Here is a 20097-nt window from a genome sequence, read left to right as displayed (position 1 = left end):
AGGTGGAGAGACCAATGGGAGGCACTCTTGGCCGACTCACCGGCGACGCCTTTGGGGGGCAAGGGAGAGGCGGGAGAGCGCGCGCGAGGGACGGCGGGACTTGTAGTTCTCAGCGCTGGGAGGAGCCGGTGGCCGCCTGGGACTTAGGCTTAGGGTGGAGCCGGCTGCCGGCGAGGCGGAGCTCGGCCGGGAACTTCTTAAAGCCAGGGCTGCCAACAGCGTCACCCTGGGTTCCAGGAGCCCCGAGGGGAGGCGGGTGGTGGGGCGCTGGAAGAGGGCAGAAGGCTGTGTGTGCAGAATTGGTTAAGGAAAAACATGGTGTGAATGAATGCACAGGAGGCCGCAGTCCTGAACACTGGCTAAACCCGAGAAGCCCCTGTCTGCACTTTCTCAGGCCAAGTCAGCTCCGGGAGCTCGACTATTGGGGACATTCTGCGATGGGGAAGGTGATGGAAGTGCTAATAGGAAGGGTTCTCGAGGTGTGGAGAGCTCCTGCCACTTGTCAGTCATAAACCAGGACCCTCCTCCTTTGGCCGGACACCAAGACTCCAGGATCACCTCTACCTCTGCCTCCCACACCTCCAGCCAGAATCAGCTCATGTCTCTGTTGCCAGAAACAGAGCCGGACCACTTCTGCTTTGACTCTCTCTCCATCCATAAACACAGATTAGAACGACTTCTGTTTGCCTCCCCCACCGTGACCTCCGTATGGATCAGGACTTTCTTTCTTTCTTTCTTTCTTTCTTTTTCTTTCTTTCTTTCTTTCTTTCTTTCTTTCTTTCTTTCTTTCTTTCTTTCTTTCTTTCTTTCTTTCTTCTTTCTTTCTTTCTTTCTTTCTTTCTTTCTTTCTTTCTTCTTTCTTTCTTTCTTTTCTTTCTTTCTTTTCTTTCTTTCTTTTTTTCTTTCTTTCTTTTTTTTTTTCTTTCCTCAATGTGGATTAGGACCACTTCTTGTCTCCGCCCACCCCCATCCCCCAACACAGACCGGTATCTCCTCTGCCTTTGTGTCCCACTCCCTGGAACAGTACTCAAAACCTGTATGCAATCAAAGCTCAGGCCAGAGAGAGCTGTAGGCGTTGCTCCTGTGACATGGGTGAACACCAATCATATTTTGGAGCCTGAGCTGGAGAATCAACCTGTTTGGGACAGCCTGCCATAAAACTGCCCACACCTAGTTCCATCTGGTCACCAGGGTGCTTCTTTCTAACAATATTCATAACTCCCATCTCCCTACCCCTGCACCCCTTCAGTGATCATCTGAGAAATGAAAGCTAAGAGGGAAGAGAGGCTTGGGAGAGCAAAGGAGACAGGGCAGAGTAGAATTCCTAACAGGTTCTTGGCTAGTGACAAGCTTTTTCCCCAACCCCTGCTGTACCTAGCCTGCAACAGGTACAGATCAGTTATACAGGATCAGTGGGGAGTCCCATGGGGTACCTTTCCAGGGCTGGAGGTGGGCCTGAGCCAGGACTCTGCCCCTCTCACGTACTGTATCTGAATCTGTGGCTGTGATGCATGGGAGGAGGAGGGGGTACAACAGGCCCACAGTGACTCATTAATGTTTCTACCTCATCCCTGGAGCCTCTGGTGGCGTGAATGCGGTGCCAAGTGGATTGCTTGGCGCCTTTGCCCTTCTTCCTAGAGACAGCAACAGGGCCCTGGGGTGTGGTGGGGAGTGACTGCCCTGTAGACTCCTCCAAAGCCCTGGGGCTCTCAGATCAACCCCCAGAAACATCCAGAGCCAACAACTACAAAAATAAAGCGTTTATTTCCTATCCAAAAGTGAGCCCTGGGTGTTGGGTAGTAAAGGAGAGTTGGAGACCAGGGTGGGTTTATGAGAAGTCAGGGCCCTGAGTGAGACCATGTTGGATGTGGGAAGAACAGGCTTGGCTGAGGTCTGGTGCAGGGGGGAGGGATAGAGAGTGCTGTGGGGACTGTTTCATGTTGCTGGCCGCAGAAGAGACCATCTTCAATGACAGCCTGCAGAAAGACAGAAACAGAGATGTTGACAGGCCCAGGCCCAGGGGTAGAAATAGACATTGCTGGAGAAAAAGCACCCGCTGGAGCAGAGAAACCTAGGAGGACACTCTAAGGCAGGAACCACAAACCCAAATACCTATAGAGACCAGACAAAAAATTCAAATGAGGAAAGCTAGCTAGGTGTCAGGAGATGGTCTCAAGAGGCCACCTCTCAAGAGGACAGTAGCCACTCAATACCAGTTGATTATTGCCACATGGAATATGGCCCAGGATTGCTAGAGCTCCTCAAATTTTTTTAGAGAAGCTGGAATATCTGGATATTTATGTGAACTCTCCTGATTTTTAGTGCTGGCAATCATTCATATTTTGAAAAAAAAAAAAAGAAAAGAAAAAGAAAAAGCTGTGAGAACTGAAGAATACATATCTAGGGGTTTCCTGTGTAGGCTGAGGAATGAAGTGAACCTTTCCAGCCTGGGCTGGTGGTGGGAGGTCTAAGGAGTCTTGTGTTGCTCAGATGCCAGCCATCTCAAACCTATCCCTCTCAAGGTGACATTGCTTCCATGGTCTCCAGCAGGGCTCAGGGCGGCTAGGACAGAAGGCCTCACAATACCATGAAGCTATCTCTTGTAGTGGGATCTGCAATCTGTCCCTCTTGCCTTAGACACCAAGATCCTCCCTGCTCTTGTCTCAGCCTTCACTTCTTGTGCTGGATCTGGGACCCTCCCCCAGCCCCCAATGCTCCCCCATATCTACCTGCCTCCAGGTCCTGGGGAGAAAGCAGGACATGTCATCTGCCGGGCCTAATCCGCACTGCATTCCGTCTTATGCCTGTTGGGTTCCACAGCCTCAGGTGGCTCCCCTCACAGAGGGGAAGGACAGGGGAGGGTTTAGAGAAGGGAACAGGGTCAGAAGTGACCAGGCTTTGTAAAAAAAAGTCCAGAGAATGCCGAGCCAACCAGACCAGCTGGTGGCCGCTGACCCAAGGCAGGAGGCCAAGGGGCCCAGCCCCTTCCTGGAGGGCAGACAGCAGTGCCCACCCCAGACAGGCCTGGGCCCAGGGCCAGGGTCAGTGGAACGTGTCTGGCCTGGACCGAAAGCTCTGCCGCATGAGGCGTGGGGTCGGAGGTGAGGCCTCTGGCACTGGGGAGGGTCCCAGAGACTCAGGCTCTGAGGGGTAGGGGGACAGCATGGAGGGTCTCAGGTTGGAGGGGGTGGCCCCCATCTCTGCTGTCCCCACACTGGCCGGGCAGTGGACCTCAGCGAGAGTAGTATCCTGGAGGCTAGGCAGTGGTCCAGATAGACAGGGAGAGATGCACGGAGCCCTTGGCTGGGGACCAGGAGGGTCTGGGGGCCGAGCTGAGGCTCCTGGGTGGCCTGGGGGACCCAGCCTGGCCTGTAGCAGGCCCATGATATGTCGAAGCTCCCGGCTCAGTTGAGACACTTCCTGGTTGAGACGGGAGATCTGTTGAAAACATAACAAATTTTTCCCCAGGTGCCACAACCACACCACTCTCCTAAGTGCAAGTTACCGCCCCCCTCCCTCCCTGCTACCACACGCCCTCCTTCAGTTTACAAAACTCCTTCCCAGCCACTGCTGTTCACGGCCACCTTGAGAAAAAGGCAGGGCAGGGGTTATCTTTGTCAAGATGTAAACATTCAGCCTCTCTATGAAAAGGATTTGGGACAGCAGCTATTGCAAACCACCTCCTCCACCCCGACTTCTCAAAGAGGCCACAAAGCTCAAGGTAACAGACACAGCGTTAGTCTCAGGTGATCCCAGGACACAAGCTCAAGTGTGTCTATTCAGTGTTTTGCAAATTTCAGGGAGTACAGAATCAACTGTAAAACTTGTCAAGATGCAGATTCCTGGGCCCCACCCCAGACATTCCAAACTGGGTGAGGCTTAGGAGTCTGCATCTTAATGGACGCCCAAGTGTGGGAACCACCAGCCTAGGACTATGACGGAAGCAGGACTAGCCCTTCATCTGGCTCAACCAGGGCCAGGACCCGCCCCCAGCCCCAGGGGCGCCCAGCCCAGGGGCTGCCCTCCTGGGATGCAGCCGATGTTTATCAGAACCCAGGGAAGACCCACTCCCAAAGGGTTGGGCCTGGCTGTGCCCTGGTGATGGCTCAGACATCCCTGGGGAGGAGGCAAACACAGCGCCTTGCCATACAAGATCTGGGCTCCTCCTGACCAGGGTTCAAACATTAGGATCCAGCTCTCCCAGGGCTGAAAGCCTCTCTGCCTCCCTGTCCTCTGCCTCCTACATTTGCTGAGCAGCCGCTTCCCAGGGCTGGAGCGAGTAAAAGGACTTGGTAGGTCAGGTCCCTAAAGGAGAGAACCCCAAGGTGGTGGAGGGAAGAGAGGCTCTCTTTACAGGCAGGACGACCTGAAGCAGCTGGGAAGGAGTGGAAGCACTCAGTGGAAGCACTGAGTACTTACAGTGTGCCACGGACTGGGCAGGGCGGGCATGCAGGTGCTCTTATCTTCAATAACTCTGGCAAAAACCTATTTTCCCTATTTTTAGATGAAGAAATGGACATTCAGGGTCTTTGTGGAACTTGCCCAAGGTCACCCAGCTAGTGTGAACTCAGGACTCTGGCTCTGAACACGGAAAGGCTCTTCTATGAGGCTCATCTCTTCTAAGAGGCACATCTCCCAAGATAGTATTTTCCAAGGTGGGAGGGGAGAGCCAGCACCAACCTACCTCCTGGTTCAGCCTGCAGACCTTCTCCTTCATCTCCTCAGCCTCAGTGGCCAGTTCCTGGCTGGACCTGGTCCCTGCAGACAGAACAGAGGGGAAGGGAGGTAGGGTGAGTGCGGGGAAGCAGGAGTCTACAGCCTGGGCTGGGCAGGCACAGAACAAGGGGAGAGGGAGCTCTGGGCTCAGGACCATGGGAAACCCAGACTCCTCAGGCTGGCTGACCTCCCCAGCCCCTCCCCCCTCCCCCACCCAAGCTCTTTACAGAGAAGCTTCTCTTCAGCACCTAAACACAATATGCTCTTCTCTCCTGCCTTCATGCCTTCCAACAACTGCCTTGTGCCACCCCTCAAACTCCCACCGAAACTTTAAGTCCCACCAGAAGTGTCCCCTCCTCTAAGAAGGAGAGTTATGGGTGCCCTCTTCTACCTTAGAGTCTTGTCCTTGTCTCAGTCATGGTACTCAACACCCTGTTCTAGAATCATTTATCTGAGGACACAGTTGTGTCCCACACTACACTGGGAGCTCACTAAGGGTGTAGGCCAGGTCTGGTTTATCTGTGTACGCCCAGCACAGAGCCCAGCATGTGGTCAGCCCTTACTATGTGTGGAATGGATGGATGAAGGGATAGATGTATGGTGGATATGAATTGGGTGACCAGGAGGTGAAGTCTGTGGCTGGCTCTTACCTGAAGGAGGGGCCTGTGAGCAGGGCCTAGGGTGCTCAGGCCTCCTGCTGAACCGGAATGTAGGGGCCTCTGCTGTGTTGCCCGAGTCCTCAATGCCATCCACTATCCTGGGATGGGGGCAGTGATCATCAGTCCCACGGGGAGAGGGCAAGGGCCAGAGCAGAGCAGGCAGAGGGTGACTGGGGGCAGCAGTGCCAGGGAGCTGGGGAGGAGTAGCGTTCAAAGAGGGGTGGGGTTGCAAGTGTGGTGGATCAGGAAAGGCAAAGGGGCAGATGGGGCAGAGACAGGATGAGCACTGGATGAGCACTGGTTGGAATGCTGGGGACAGAGCCCAGAGAAGGTTCTGGAAGCCAGCAGGGGTATGGGGAAGGCAGGGGAGGCTGGCGTCTCACCGGGGACTGAGGTCCGGAGGTCCAAAGGTTCCCAGTGGGGGAATGAGAAGCTGGGGGAGCTTCCAGGCAGCAGAGCCCCTGGGGGGGCCATGAGGCGAGGGGCTGTGGCCCCGGCCAGCCAAGGCAGGGGAAGGGGATGGGGACAGGGAAGGGGATGAGACAAGGACTGAGAATGGGGGCAGCTCCTCGCCCAAGAGGCTGACCAGGGAGCCCCGGGGTCGTGCTGGGCTGAGGTTGGGCAGCAGGAGGGGCCGGCGGGGCCTAGAACCACCCCCAGACTCCACCCCAGTCTCAGCCTCCGTGATGGATGGCAGGGTCTTGTCTGAGGAGGAGCCAAGGCTTTCCGAGCGGGGCTGTGGGCAGAGGGCAGCTGATGTCAGGACAGTGAACAATAGGCCTCTTCATTAAGCAATAGCCTTCACTGGCAGATGCTGCTCCTCACTCCCTCCCTTCTCCCCACAGCAAAGGAGCCAAGGAAAGTTACCCCCCAGCTCCCAGACTCTCCCCCATGCAACCTCAACCCTCCCCAGGAAGGCAGTGTTACCTGGGAGAGGCGAGGAGACCGGGAAAAGCGGCCGAGGCCCTGCGGGGGACACACAGGGGTTCAAGCTGACTCACACCTCCTCCCTCCCCTGCTGCAGCACTTCCTAGTCCTACCCATCAGTGCTGTGGGCTTTGAGAATGTGGGGTTTTTCTGTGGCATTGAGTCAGAGATACCTCCAACTCCAACTCAGAGACGTCTGAGTAGCAAAGTAAATCTGAAAAGTAGCGAAAGACAAGGGCCCAGAGCCTAAGCCAAAATGGGCTCAGGAAATATTTGGTGAGTGCAGAAGAGGAAACCCAGGGGATGATGCCCAGTTTAGAGAGGGACTTGACAGAAGAGGAGCACATGAAGGAGACTGTTTCCAAAGTGAGGGCCCTCTGAGGAGTCTGGAGTGAGTCTGAGAAGTGGCCAATAAGAGATGATGGGTCAGAGGAGTTGGAAGTAGAAGTGGTGAGAGATGGTCCATGGGGTTGGGTGATGGCCAATGGAGAAGGGTCAGGTGGGAGTGGAAGATGCGAAGCAAGCATGGAAGGGACAATGGAAGGGGGTGCCTGGGCTTGAGAAACAATTTTCTCAGGGTGGAAGGAGATGCATGGGGCCCTCTCTTGGGCTGGGGGAGGTCTGCTCTGAAGGAGGGGACCTCGGAGGAGAGACAGGCCATAGGGGGTCTACATACATTGGTGTCAGAGCCCTGGCGCAGGTTGAAGGTGAGGTCCCGGGGCAGGCCAGCCCGGAAGGCAGCCCCGTACTCAGGATAGAGCCTCAGGACCTCAGCCAGCCCTCGGCTGCTCAGCTGCTGCAGGCCACAGTAGGTCAGTGCCTTCACGTCAGCGCTGGTCTTCAGCACGCAGCTTGGGCCTGCCCCTGACCCAGGCTCCTGCCCCGGCTCAGGGATATCTGCCCCAATCAGGTCCCCCTTCCCTGTGGGCAAGGGATGGGGACAGTCAGGTGGGGCAGAGGGACCAAGAGGATATCAGCAGGAGGTGGTCAATGGATTTGATGGATGGTAGGTGTGTTTGAAGGGTGGTTGAAGATGGATCAATCAATAGGATTGGTGGAAATAATCAACAGAGTTGGGAAAAAGTCAGTGGAGAATGATGGATGAAGTTGGAAGATAGTCAATGGGGGATTTCAGTATAATCAATGGAATTGGATGATCAGTAAAGAATGGCCAGACGGGTCAGTTAAAGGGTAAAGGTCAGTGAAGTTGAGGGTCAATGGGAAGGGCCAGTGGAATTGGAAGACAATACAGTGGGAAAAGGACCAATTGAGTTGGGAGAGAGTCATTGGCAGGGGAAGGGTTGATGGGTTGATGGCCAATGGGATTAGGGCAGAGTCCAAAGGTATGGACGAAAGAGGATGATAGTAGGGTGAAGGGACCAGGAAAGAGGACTCCTCAGCAGGAATTCCACATATCCACCAGGGGTTTCTCAGTCCCTTGATTCCTGGCCACACCCAAGGCCTCTGGGGCAAGGTTCTGGGGTAGGTAGTAGATGGTGGTGGGATCCTCACCCAGGATGGCCAGCACCATGTTGTCTCGAAGCACTTCAAGTGAGCCGGAGCAGACGTAGTAATGTGCCTGCAGTGCGTCCCCACGGCGCAACAGGTACTCGCCTGGAGCGCAGAACGAGGTCTTGATGTGCAGGGAGAGGGCCCGCAGGCAGCCCCTGCTCGCCGCTCCGAACAGCGGCAGCTGCAGGATCTCCCGGTTCAGGTGCATAGCGATGTCAGCTCTCAGCTCGTCTGGGAAGTCACGCAGTAACTGCATAAGGGGCATAGGTCATTCTGGCCATCCCCCTACAGCTGCTACTTGAGTTCTACAAATGTGCTGAGCTGTCTCCAAGGGGAGAGCTCCAACTGGCCTTTTGCTTTGAAGTTACCCATTTCTGACCATCAGGAAGAACTGTGCATGTCAAACCTCAATTTTGCTTGTGTGTGTGGACCTCCCAACCCAAGTTCTGGAGCAGAGATAAGTCTTCCTCTCTGGCTACCACCCGTGACTACATGCAGAGGTCACACATGTTGTCCTAGTTACTCAATCCCACACAAGGACCAGCCCTGGTGGGTCAGCCGTTCAACCAGGCATCAGGAAACTAAAATCAGCCCCTAAATCTGTGTGGACCTTGGACAATCCATTTGCTCTCTCTGGACCTCAGTATCTTCATCTGTAAAGATGCAGAGTTACACTAGACTTGAACATTACCAATGACCTTCAAGGAACCAAACTTAATGTTCACAGATCCATCCTCATGGTACGGAGCCTCTAGGCCAATCTGACTTGCTGACCTCTTCCTTTTGTCCTCATTTCTTCCCCAGGCTCCTCTTCTAACTTGCTACATTCTTCCTGCATCATGGCAACCAACTCTGTGAATTCCCCACTCCTGAGGAGCCTGGAGCCCTGCATATGGGTCTAGACCTGTATTTTCATCTACCTATGGAGCAGCCTCCACCTGGATCTCCCACAAGCACCACACCTTCAACATGGCCTAATCCTGGACTGACTTTCTCTTTCTTTCTTTCTTTCTTTCTTTCTTTCTTTCTTTCTTTCTTTCTTTCTTTCTTTTTCCTTTTTTTAAAGATTTTATTCATATATTCATGAGAGACACAGAGAGAGAGAGAGAGGCAGAGACACAGACAGAGGGAGAAGCAGCCTCCATGCAGGGAGCCCGATGTGGGACCCCGATCCCGGGTCTCCAGGATCACGCCCTGGGCGGAAGGCGGCGCTAAACCGCTGAGCCACCCGGGCTGCCCATGGACTTTCGTTTTCATCCTGAAGTCCAACCTTCCTCCTGCGATGCCTCCATCACACCCCTTTGCCCAAACCAGGAACCTGGGACTTTTTCTGAGTTCCTCCCCTGCAACCAGCTAATCACCAGGTCCCATGGCTCCTGCTCTCAGAAACATCTCCAGACCACTCACCAGCCTAAATTTTGCAGGATAAAATCTAAATTCGAGATCATCCATGAGCTGGGCTGGCCCACCTCCCAGACCCTGTCTCCTGCACTGTCTCACTCCTCCCTTCACCGCACTCACACACCCGTTCCTGAAGGCTCACTGAAGGACTTTCAGTTCCCTGAACTCACCGCGTTCTTTTGCGTCAACGTTTCCTGACCAGTGTTCCTATTGCTCATTCTGCCTGGAATGGCCTCTGGTCGCAGGCTGATTTCCTTCTTGCCCTTCACAACGCTCCCTCTTCTGTGCCACCTCCCTAACTCCTCTAGGCCCAGACACAATGTCCCCTCATTGCACCACGGTGCCCTGAAGGAGTGTCCTATTCACTGCCTAATGGTTTACCTGTCCACCTGCCTCACCCCACTGGTGTCTCCCTGAGGACAAGGGCTGAATGTCATCGTCTCTGAGCTCCCTGTGTCCAGCACAGAGGTTGGCCCAAAGCCAGTGATCAGGAGATACCAGCTGCGGGGAGGTTGGCATTAGCTGAGGCCTGAGCTCCCTTTCAGCTCCCGTGTCCTAGCGCAAAGGGAATGGGATGTGGATCTGGGTGGGTGCGCGTCCCCCGTGAGCCACACCTTGCCTCCTGGGCCCCCGGCTGCCTCCACTCCAGACCCGGGTGGGCGGCCGCCCCTTCCCTGCGGCGGGCCCGGGGAGCCCCGCGCACTAGCGCACTACCTCGTTGGCGTCGATGCCGCTGTTGACGGCCCACGTGGTCTGGAAGGACTCGAGCATGCGCTGCTTGAGCGGCCGCGGCAGGCGGTGCACCCGGATGAAGTCCTTGAGGTCCTTCATGCGGCTGTGGTAGAGCGAGCGGCGCGAGTACATGCGCTGGATGATGGCCGTCACGTTCCCGAACACCACGGCGTGCATGAGCGCTGCAGCGGCGGCAGCGGGCAGCCCGTGAGGGTCGGCCCCCTCCCTGCCTCCTCCCTGCCCTCCGCGGCTCGGGGTCCCGGGGAGGGAGGGCCAGGAGGGCCAGTGGGCTGGGGTGGCAGCAGGAAGGGGCCAGGTCTGGTGCTCCTCTCCTGCCCGCCCCCCACTAGATCATGAGCTTGGGTGTCTCATCCCCTCCGTGAGAGGCTACGCCCTTTCTTGTGGCATGCCCCCAGGGCCAGCAGGTAGTAGATGCCGAGGAAACGGCTATGAATGAATGCACGGCTGGCTGGACGTGGGTGGACATCTTGCCTTCTCTGAGCCCGTTTCCCCATCTGCACGCGGGGCTTAGCAGGGCCACCCCGGGGCTTGGCAGGCCCGGCCTCACCGCCTATGAGCATGGTGCAGATGGAGAAGATCTTCTCCGCGTCGGTGTTGGCGCACACGTTGCCGAAGCCCACGCTGGTGAGGCTGCTCAGCGTGAAGTAGAGGGCAGCGATGTAGGCGCTGCGCCGCGACGGGCCGCCCGCCGAGCCATTGACGTAGGGCTCCTCCAGCCGCTTGCCCAGTTCGTGCAACCAGCCTGGGGGGTGGAGGGAGGCAAGGAGCAGCTGCCCGGGGTGGCTGGGAGCTGGCTTTCCCCGAGCTGCCGCGCCTGACCTTGGGCAAGTATTTACAGAGGCGAGGGGAGGTTTGCACCCGCAGGCACAGGAAATGTGAGGAGCAGCCTGGGCCTGGGACTCCCCACTCTGAACTGGTTACAGTTGCAGCAAACCAAGGCTAAACTGCTAAGCTGCTGACTCTTGGGGGAGGCGGGTTCTGACTCTCTTGTAGTTTATTGAGCAACCCCCTCTGTACAGCGTGGTGGCACTTGACCCAGCCAGACATTCTCCCCACCCTGGTGGAACCTACAAGTCTAGAGGGGAAAGACACATGAAATACCTTGCAGGTAGTCAGTGAGCTACTAAAAGGGAAGTATAGGGTGTCCCAGGAGCCATAATAGGTTAGGGAGGGCCCACCCAGTTGAGGGGCAATGGGGTATGGTTCCTGAAGGACTCCCTTAGGACAGAGCACTTTAGTGGATATTGCAAGGAATAGAAAAGCCACGTAAGGGAAGAAGGGGAGGGAAGACAAAAAGGGAGAGGATTCCCAAGAGGAAAACATGTTCAAGGCCATTGTGAGAAAGCAGTACATCCTGGGCGCTGGCAGGAGGCCAATGTGGCTGCAGCACAGGGCGCAGGGGAGAAGGGGAAGCCAGGTGGGAAGAGAGAAGGCTGCAGGGCTATGCAGGGTGTGGACAGAGTGCAGACTTTGTTTTGAGGGCAATGCAGGGTCATGGAAAGGGTCCAGGCAGGAGTCCTGCTCCCTTTGCCCCAAACACCCTCCCCACCATCAGAATGTTTTCTGTACTGTTCTGATTGCCTGTCACTGTTCTTGCTCCCCTGCTAGGCTGTGAGGTCAGCCAACCTAAGGCAGAACCCTCATCTTCACTCAGTACTCCCACACCTGACGGGGAAGGAGCTCAATGCACATCTGTGGGATGGAGGGAAGAATGTGGGGGTGGTGGGGGTGGTGCCAGGGGAGGCATGGGCTTGGGGGCCTGTGTGGACAGGGCAGGTGGATGGGTGTCAGTGAAAGCCTGGGGTCGGTGGCTCACCGATGTCCCAAAGCAGCGGGTCATTGGCCTCCATCTCCCGGCGCCCGATGACGTACCAGATGCAGGCCATCCAGTGGGCGAGGAGTGCAAAGACGGACATAAGCAGCGTGAGCACCACAGCGCTGCACTGGGAGTACCGCTCCAGCTTCTGCAGCAGCCGCAGCAGCCGCAGCAGCCGCACCGTCTTCAGCAGGTGCACCAGTGAAGTCTGCAGGGAGTGTGGCGGGGGAGAGGCTGTCAGCAGGCACACCGCCTCGCCTCGGAACCCCCAAGGCCCCTCCCAGCGCCTTGTCACCAGATGCCCTAGAGACAGGGGAAGCTGCAGCAGGAAAAATGGTCCTGCTGTCCTGAGAAAATGACGAGGGAATGCAGCCGGGAGAGAATAATACTAAAACCAATAAAGGCTAACACTTACTATATGCGTCCTGGCTTACTTATATAAGCACTCGCTATATATGTCAGGCACTGGGTGAAGCACTTATCATCCTCATGAAAAACTCATGCCTTCAGTTCAAATTATCATCATTGTTCCCAGTTTGCAGATGAGTAAACTAAAGCTCAGTGAAGCTAGTGATTTGCTCAAGGTCACACACCCAAGGAAATAATGGAACTGGGACTTCCATTTGAGTTGCTACCTAAGTCCATTTTGTGCTGTTCTGCCTCTAGCACTGTGGGCTGGTGAAAAAGCAAGTCCTGGTCAGAGGTAGGGGAACATACAGAATGATCTCTAGCCCCTGCTTGAAGCCCCCACGGTCCTAGGCACAATCAGCTGTGGACAGGAGCTGGTGTCAGTGATTACAGCATCTATGAGGGGACCATCCCTCAAGACACAGAGAGCAAGGTAGAGTGGGAACAGGCAAGAGGCCTGGGAACTGTTCCCATGGTGGGTCAGCTGCTGATGACAGCAGCATGCTGGAATGTTGAGGGAAAGAGACCAGGAACAGAGGGAGCCTCGGCTTTGAGGTCTTAGCCCTTGCGGGGGCTGGTTGGAGGTTGATGGAGCTAGTGGCACCTAGTAAGCATCCTGTAAGTGTTAGCTAATATTACCACCATGACTGTTTTCACTGTGATCATTAATGCTTCAATTGGTCCTTCAAATTTTAGAGATGAGGAGCAGGTACTCTAAGGGAGGGTATAGCTTGGAAGCCAGGGCTGGGGGCCCTGGGGCAGCGCCTGGTGAACTTAGCACAAAGGCCCTCCAGCAGCATCCCCCATAGCCTTGGCCCTACACAGCTCCTGAGCCACCTCCTGTCCTTTTCTCTAATTTTAGGTGAAGGAGCTGGAAAGGAGGTGGCCCTGCTTTCCCCACATGGACCATCTCCAGGGCTTAACATCTGCCCCCACCTCCCAGAACTTCTGCCTCCAAACTTGAATCCTTCAGGGCTTGCCTCTAGTCACCTGCTCCTGTGCCCCACTCACTTGGTGCCCTCCTCTCCTTCTCCTTAGACCAGAATGTCCCCAGGCCTGGATCCTTTAAGTCCACAGCTCTGCCAGTGCCCACTCATCCTCTATCCTTGCTCTGCCTCCTTCTGGCCCAGCACTGCTCCTTATCTCTCCTCACGCCACATCACCCACTCGGGGTTGGGGGGGGGGAGCTTGGATTCCGGGGAAGCAGGGTAGTATGGTAGAAAGAGGAATAGACAAGGAGTCTGGAGACCTGGTTCCAATCTCCTGCCTGCCACTGTTAGCTGCGTCACCTCTCTGAGCCTTTGCATCTACCTCTGAAAAAGAGAATCTACCCAAGAGGTTACTGTGAGACTCCTATGGGATGATGTGCATGAACACACTTAGTAAATGGAAGGTGCTCCTGAAGGTACCAGAGGAGGGGGACTGCCTGTGAGGAGGAACAGGGGCCTCTCTGCAGCTCTTCCTCTCTCCAGGGACAGTTGTCTGCCCACTGACACCAGCCCGGTGGGCATGGGTTGGGAGAGTGCACTCACAGGGAGGGATAGGTAGCTCTGCTCAGAGTGGCCGGAGCCTCAGGGCAGACATACACACATGCACGTGTGTGGGAGCGTGCACACACGTGTACACAGCCAGGAAAAGAGGCCCACAGCCCGTTGGCGGCTAGTTAAATCCGGCTGCGTGTAGGTGGTTTCCTGCTATAGCTGAGTGTGGCAGAGAGAGGAGCGCACAGGGAAACTGCTCTCCACCTCCCCACCCAACAGCCAAGGGAGTCTGGGGACACAAGGTGGGACTTCCTCACCCTGGACTTGAGAACACCTACTATCGGCTGGCTGGGTGCAGAGCTGACCACTCAGGGCACCTCCAGGCATTCTCCAGAGAGCTGGGAGGACCCAGGTCCTGGCTCTCTGCCTCCAAGTCCACCCCACAGCCTCTGCCTCCTTGTCTTGGCTTACTATGCTCCCCCCAGATGCTCTCTCCCCATCTCCTGCCAGCCAAATCTCTGTCTAGGGTCTAGCTCTGCTCTCTCTCCCTGCAGAAATCCTTCCCAGACCCTTCGGGGCCTTTTTCCCAGCTGGGGTGCCTTGGCCTCCCAGGTGCTGGCTAGATTTCAGATCATTTTCACACATGCCCACTTTCCTGCCTGGAACTCCAAGGCAGGCTAGCTCCATGCCCAGCCCCCAACAATACCTGGGCCCCATCTTCCTCTCCATTCACCTCTTCCGTTCCTGCTGTCCCCTCCAACAGTCCTGCCCCCTCACCAGCTTAGCTGCCTGGAGGCTGAATCCTTGTCCCTTTTCTCCACAGTGACCATGCTCCACACAGTGCTTTGCAGACAGCTAAATGCTCATCGGTTGTTTGTTAAATAAAAATGTGAAAAGTACCACTCATTTGGCATCAGACCAACGCCGCCTTGGTAGCCCTAGTTAGCTTTTCATTTGTCTCAGCTTCCCTCAGTGATTGTGAGCTGAGCTCCCCAGAGCACAGACCCTCCCAGCTCCTTCTGAGCAGCTAGCTCAGGGCTCTGCCCACAGCAGGTGCCTGACAACTACTTGCAGATGGATGGATGGGAAGGGCTGAGTCTGGGTTGGGGTTGGTCTCTTAGTGGGAGATGCTGTGCTAAATTTGGGAGACTGGGCTGCAGGGTGGGATGGGGGTCACTCACCACGGTGATGTTGAAGACATAAAGCAGGTCAAAAGGTAGAGCAGCAATAAGGTCAACAAAGAACCAGGTGGCCAGGTAGTGAAGGCCAATGGAACGAGGAGCAGAGACCACCTGGCCGGACTGGGACACATAGGTGGTGCGGAAGTTCAGGATGATATCTGGGAATGCAAGAGGCTGTTAATAGGGGGCTTTGGCCCAGAAATTCAGGTTATAGGGCCAACAAACTAAGTAAGCTGAGAACAAGCCTAAGACCCAGAATGGAGTTGGAGGCAGAAATGGGGAAGACAGACTAGGCTTCTGGCCACTCTTTAGGGAGGAGTGGTCTAAAGGCTGAAGGCTGAAGGGGTCAGGGGTCAGGGGTCAGGGTGCATGGACCATTAGGACTCAAAGACCCTTTAGAAATGATTGGGCTCTGAATGCCTGGGGCCTGTAAGCCTAGGATGGAGCGAAGCTTGGATGCATGGGTCCCCCCCAGCCCACCCACCAGGATATGTGGGGCAGAGGGTCTGACCCAGGATGAAGAGCATCTCCACGGCGATGTCGCTGACAAGGGTGTGTCGCGAAGTGATGGGGGTATCATCATCGCCCAAGAAGCAGACATTGTAGGGGACGGTGACCGCAACGTAGAAGGTGGCAAGGAGGATGAGGCCGTCCCACACGGCCTTGGGGACGCTGTAGTGGAGGAGGAGGCAGCGGGACCCCCCCACGGAGGCCACCTTGTACTCGGGCACTGATGGCTTTGGCTCAAACACGTTCTAGGGGGAGAGGGGTGGCGGTTGGGGACATTTAAGGGAAAGGGGAGGCAAGGCTTCAAGAAGGGAGAGGCACAGGATGGGGAGGAGGGGAGTGGGCACTGCAGGCATGACCACGTGAGGAGATAGAAGGTGCAGGAGAGGGGTTCAGGGGCTGGCGCCTGACACTACCTTCCTCTGCCAACTTACTGCTCAGGTCCCCTTTTGAGAAATCATATTTTGTGTGGGGGTATTTATTTATTTTTAAAGATTTTATTTATTTATTTGAGAGAGAATGAGCATGAGCAGTGGGGAGGAGCAGAGGGAGAGGGAGAAGCAGACTCTCCACTGAGCAGGGAACCCAATGTGGGGCTCAATCCCAGCACCCTGGGATCATGACCTGAAGCAAAGGCAGACACCTAATCCACTGAACCACCCATGGACCCCTGTGTGGGGTATTTATAAGGCTTGACCTTAACCCTGCTTGAGAAGGAGATTATGACAAATCAGGCACATGCCTTAGCTTGAGGGGTCGCTAACTTCTTCAAGTTTCGCTTGGAGTCTGGGATCCCTGTAGGGGATGGGGATATCCCAGAGATGAGGGGACACTGGCACAGTGCACCCCATTCCCTGTAGCCCCCACAAACTACACAGAGGGTTGGAGAATCAATCCTGTGGCTTTATCAGGGTCCTGGGGCTAGAACCAAAACCCCAATGGAAGCCTTCTCCCTAGAACCACAGCTTATGATTTCACTCCTATGAGGTAACCTTATCATTCAGATGTAAGTGATATAGTTGCTGCTAGATCCCTGCCCTTATGACATCATCAGAGTAGAATGATGTCAATCATAGGGAAGAAAGGGAGATGGGGTTGGAAAATGTGAGGACACATGGGACACAGCAGAGAGTCGTACATGAGAAATGGATGGTCGGAGGAATAAGCCACTGGAGGGAGATATTAGCAAGGGCGCCTTAGAATCACAGCTGGGAGATATTGGGGTAGAGATAGGACTCACATTATTGGTTTTCATGCCTCCCTGGCGCCGGCGGCCAAAGTGGCCAGTCAGCCGGTGTAAGACAGTACGGCTCTGCCTCCGGGCAGATCGAAGTCTCGAGCTGGCTCCCCTCCTACCAAGGGAGTTTTCTGTTGGAAAGAAGCGTGCAGAGGTAAGTGGGGGCACATCCTAGGAGGCTGGGTAGGAAAAAGTCTTGTATGACCTTGCAAGGACCTCTGACCATTCATGCCTCCTCCCAACACCTGCAGTTACCATGATTACTGTCCCCATGGCCTCCTGGGGACCCAAGTCCTGGGCCTCCACTCTGAGTGATGTCCTTGAAGGAAAAGAGGAAAAGCACGACTTCTCCCATCTCATTCTTGATGGGCATCATGTCCAAGAGGCACCAAAAGGCCGAGCCTGTAGATGTGGAGGGATGGAAGGGGAGGGTGAGCAGCCCTTTGCAAGGCACCTCTTTCCCCTTCATCACCCCAGGTTCCTGGGCATGGTCAAAGGGCTTGGCAAAGGTTTAGAGATGGAAAGAACCCCAGAGATTATGTCAACTGACTCCTTCCCTTCTGGATGGGAGAACCAAGGCCTAGAGAGAATCAGGGATGCACTCAGTGTCATATAGTCAGCTTGTGGTGGTGTGGGGACCAGTACCCAGGCTTCCACCATGCCAAGTGGACTCTGGGTAAGGTCCAGGATCTGGGCAGGGCTGCAGGGCGGGCCAGACCCCCTACCATCCTTTCGGTAGAAGCAGATTTCAGCCCGGTGCTCCTGATGGCCTTCCAGGGCCTTGTGCAGCCTCTGCAGGGCTGGCTCACTGGTCTCTGGACCGTAGAGGAAACGGCAGCTGCAGGTCTTCTGCATGACCTCTGTGCGGCCGTAGCCCGTGAGCTCGCAGAATCCGTCAGAGCAGTAGACAATGGGAAAGCCCCGTGGGCCCTGTGCATTGGCCAGCAGGAAGTTGCTGTCTGTGGGAAGAAGAAGTCAAGGTTAGGTCAAGGCCAGGAGAAGAGCCTAGCTTCAAGGTGGGCAGTACCTCCCCCAAGCTGTGGTCAGAGGTCACAGAGCCAGAAACTTCCTAGGCTTCCATGTGATTCCTGGATCCCCTTCTGGATATTCTGAAATGAGAGTAAGAAGAGCTAGAGCAAAAGGACAGGGACTTAAGTGTGGCCTGGAATTGAGATGGGGATCACTGTTGAAGATGATCTTTCCTCCTGCCTTCAAGCTGGTGAACTATTACAGAGCAGCTATATAGTAAGGACATGGGCTCCAGTGAGACACCTGTGCCATTTTCTGATGGGTAACCTTGGGCAAGCTAATGAACTCTTGTGCTTCAGCTTTCTTATCTGCAAAAGTGGGGGGTAATATATCTTCCTCACATGGTTGTTGTGAAAGTTACATGAGTTGCCTGGGGAGAACAAATCCTGATACATACTAAGCACTACACTGAGAAGGTAAAAGGATTCCCCTACATTCCCACAGCTTTCAAAATGCATGCAGAGCTGCTATCCTGTCATCCTATTAGAGAGTAGCCAGGGCAGAGATTTCGGTGATATCACACCCATTTTATTGATAGGAAACCAAAAGACAGAGATGATCCAAACTCATAAATCTCCTTGGTTGGGGGAGGGAGACAGTGATGAGTTAGTGTCCTCATTCTCTGCCTTCCAAGGAAGGTCTTCTTTTTAGCATCTCTTTAGGTAATTTCAGAGGGTCTGTCCCAGTGCTCAAACTCTGAGAGCACTGGGCTGTTTTTTTAAATCCAGCAACACCAGGAGCAGAACCTGAGCTGGCTCCATCTGGCTCCAGTGGGTGGAGGCCACAGGAGGGTTCTGTGGGCCATCCGGGGGCAGAGTCTCAGATGAGGGAAGGGGCCTGAGACACAACCAGTGCCAGGTGCTAAGAGGGGTGAGTGTCTGGGGGGTAGACAGGCAGATGGGGACTGAAGGTGCCTGGGAGGCTCTGGGCCCTGGGCAGCAGCCTCCTTCTTCCATCCCAGGGCCCGTTGCCCCGGTGATGGGAGCTATGGAAACAAGGGAGGTGTCTGTTGGGGGAGAGTGGGGAGGCGGCTAGGGCCCCGGCGGCTTGGTTTCCGCCCGCGGGTGTCGCTCCCCCCACCTTCCAGATACGGCCCAGGGTACCCAAAGGGGCCAGGGGGAGATGTCTCTGCTCCAAAGTAGGAAAAGGGAAAGGCGGGAGAATAGGCAGGGAAGGAGGAATGTGGCTGTCCAAGGTGCTGAACCTGGAATCCAAACTGGGGGTGGGCGAGCAGAGTTCCCTCCGTCACACGGACCACCCCTCCTCCGCCTGCCTCACCTCCCTCAGACAGAGGAGAGCCAAGATTTGGGGGCGCATGACCTTAATCCAAGCTAGGTGCTGCTGAAATCTGATCTTTTCTCTTTCTTTCTTTTTTCTTTTTTTTTTCTTCTGGGGGAAGGAGATCCTGGAGCCTTCTGGAAGTAGACTCCAGAGCGCCTGACCACTTCGTCCCACCTCTGCGTCTCGGATACCCACACACACGCCCCCAGCAGAGCTCTGCCTGGGAGCAGGCGGCTGCCAAGGCCTCTCCTCCGTTTTGCGGCACCAAGAACCTTTTCTGACTCCAGTCACACCCCCAACCCTGGCCCCCCGCACTCTTGGCCCTTTCCCCGCCTCCCTTCACAGTGCACTCCAGTCCTGTTCCTTTCCCGCGGCTTCGGGAGTTCCTAGACCGTCAACTCCACTCTCCCCGCCTCGGGTCTCCCCACGTCTAGCGGACCCGCGCCAGCGCCCAAGCGGACCTGGCCCCCGCTCGAACACCCAGCCCCAGCCTCGCCCCACTCACGCGTGCCGTCGAAGCGGGTGGCGATGGTGTCCAGAAAGGTGTTTTGCGGGGCCAGCAACCCCTTCATGACCGGCATGGCCTCAGGGCTGGGGTTCGAGGCTCGGCGCTGGGGGGCGTTCAGCGCGGCGGGGCAGGAGGGGGCGCGCTACCGGCGGGGCCGGGGCGCCCCATGCGCCCGCCTGCCTCCTCCCCTCCTCTCGGCGCTGCCGCCGCCGCTGCCTCTCTGCTCTGAACCCCGCAGCTCTCTGCTCAGCTTGGCGCCGCCTCGGTCCCCCCACCTCCCCGCGGGCCAAGTTCTTTCCCCCGGGCTCGGCCCGCACCCGCCACGTGGCCCGCACGGGGAGGGGCCGCCAGCGACACCCTCACCCTTCTCCGCGGCTCTCCTCCCAGGGGGGAGCGGCCCACGCGTGTCTCTCCCAGAGAGAATTCGGGACACGCCCACCTGGAGCAGAGACCCAAGAGGCAGGGCGGGGCTTGGGTGACAGACACGCCCTCTTCCCGGGTGGCCACGCCCCCACGCGTGCTTCCCCCGGCGACTCCTTGTGGCTCCGCCCCGCGGGTTTCCCCGCGCGCCGCCCACGCTGGGAATGGTGTTTGGTTCACAGTGCCGCCTGCTGGAGTTAGGATATTTCGCAGCACCCCGGTGTCCTGCGCTGGAGCGTGTGACAGCATCGGTTAAAGAGA

The 20097-nt window shown here is 56.0% G+C and overlaps 1 protein-coding gene across 1 annotated transcript; it reads right to left on the bottom strand.

Annotated features, from left to right (window-relative positions):
- Positions 1-1745: 1745 nt before the first annotated feature.
- Positions 1746-19801, bottom strand: KCNH4 (potassium voltage-gated channel subfamily H member 4). Its single transcript, XM_025440202.3, has 17 exons — positions 19414-19801; positions 17324-17557; positions 16854-17000; positions 16602-16729; positions 15366-15609; positions 14855-15012; positions 11785-11992; positions 10516-10710; positions 9930-10129; positions 7815-8064; positions 6979-7223; positions 6303-6341; positions 5759-6111; positions 5367-5473; positions 4685-4758; positions 2730-3438; positions 1746-1976 (listed from the first exon to the last, which is right to left on the bottom strand). Exons 1-16 carry the CDS (start codon positions 19487-19489, stop codon positions 3043-3045), a joined length of 3054 nt encoding a protein of 1017 aa, XP_025295987.3. The 5' UTR covers positions 19490-19801; the 3' UTR covers positions 1746-1976; positions 2730-3042.
- Positions 19802-20097: the final 296 nt, after the last annotated feature.

This window comes from Canis lupus, chromosome 9, assembly GCF_003254725.2.
Source record: "Canis lupus dingo isolate Sandy chromosome 9, ASM325472v2, whole genome shotgun sequence".
Classification (NCBI taxonomy): Eukaryota; Metazoa; Chordata; class Mammalia; order Carnivora; family Canidae; genus Canis; species Canis lupus.
Note: the sequence above shows the minus strand (reverse complement) of the source record. Positions and strands in the feature narration are given on the sequence as shown.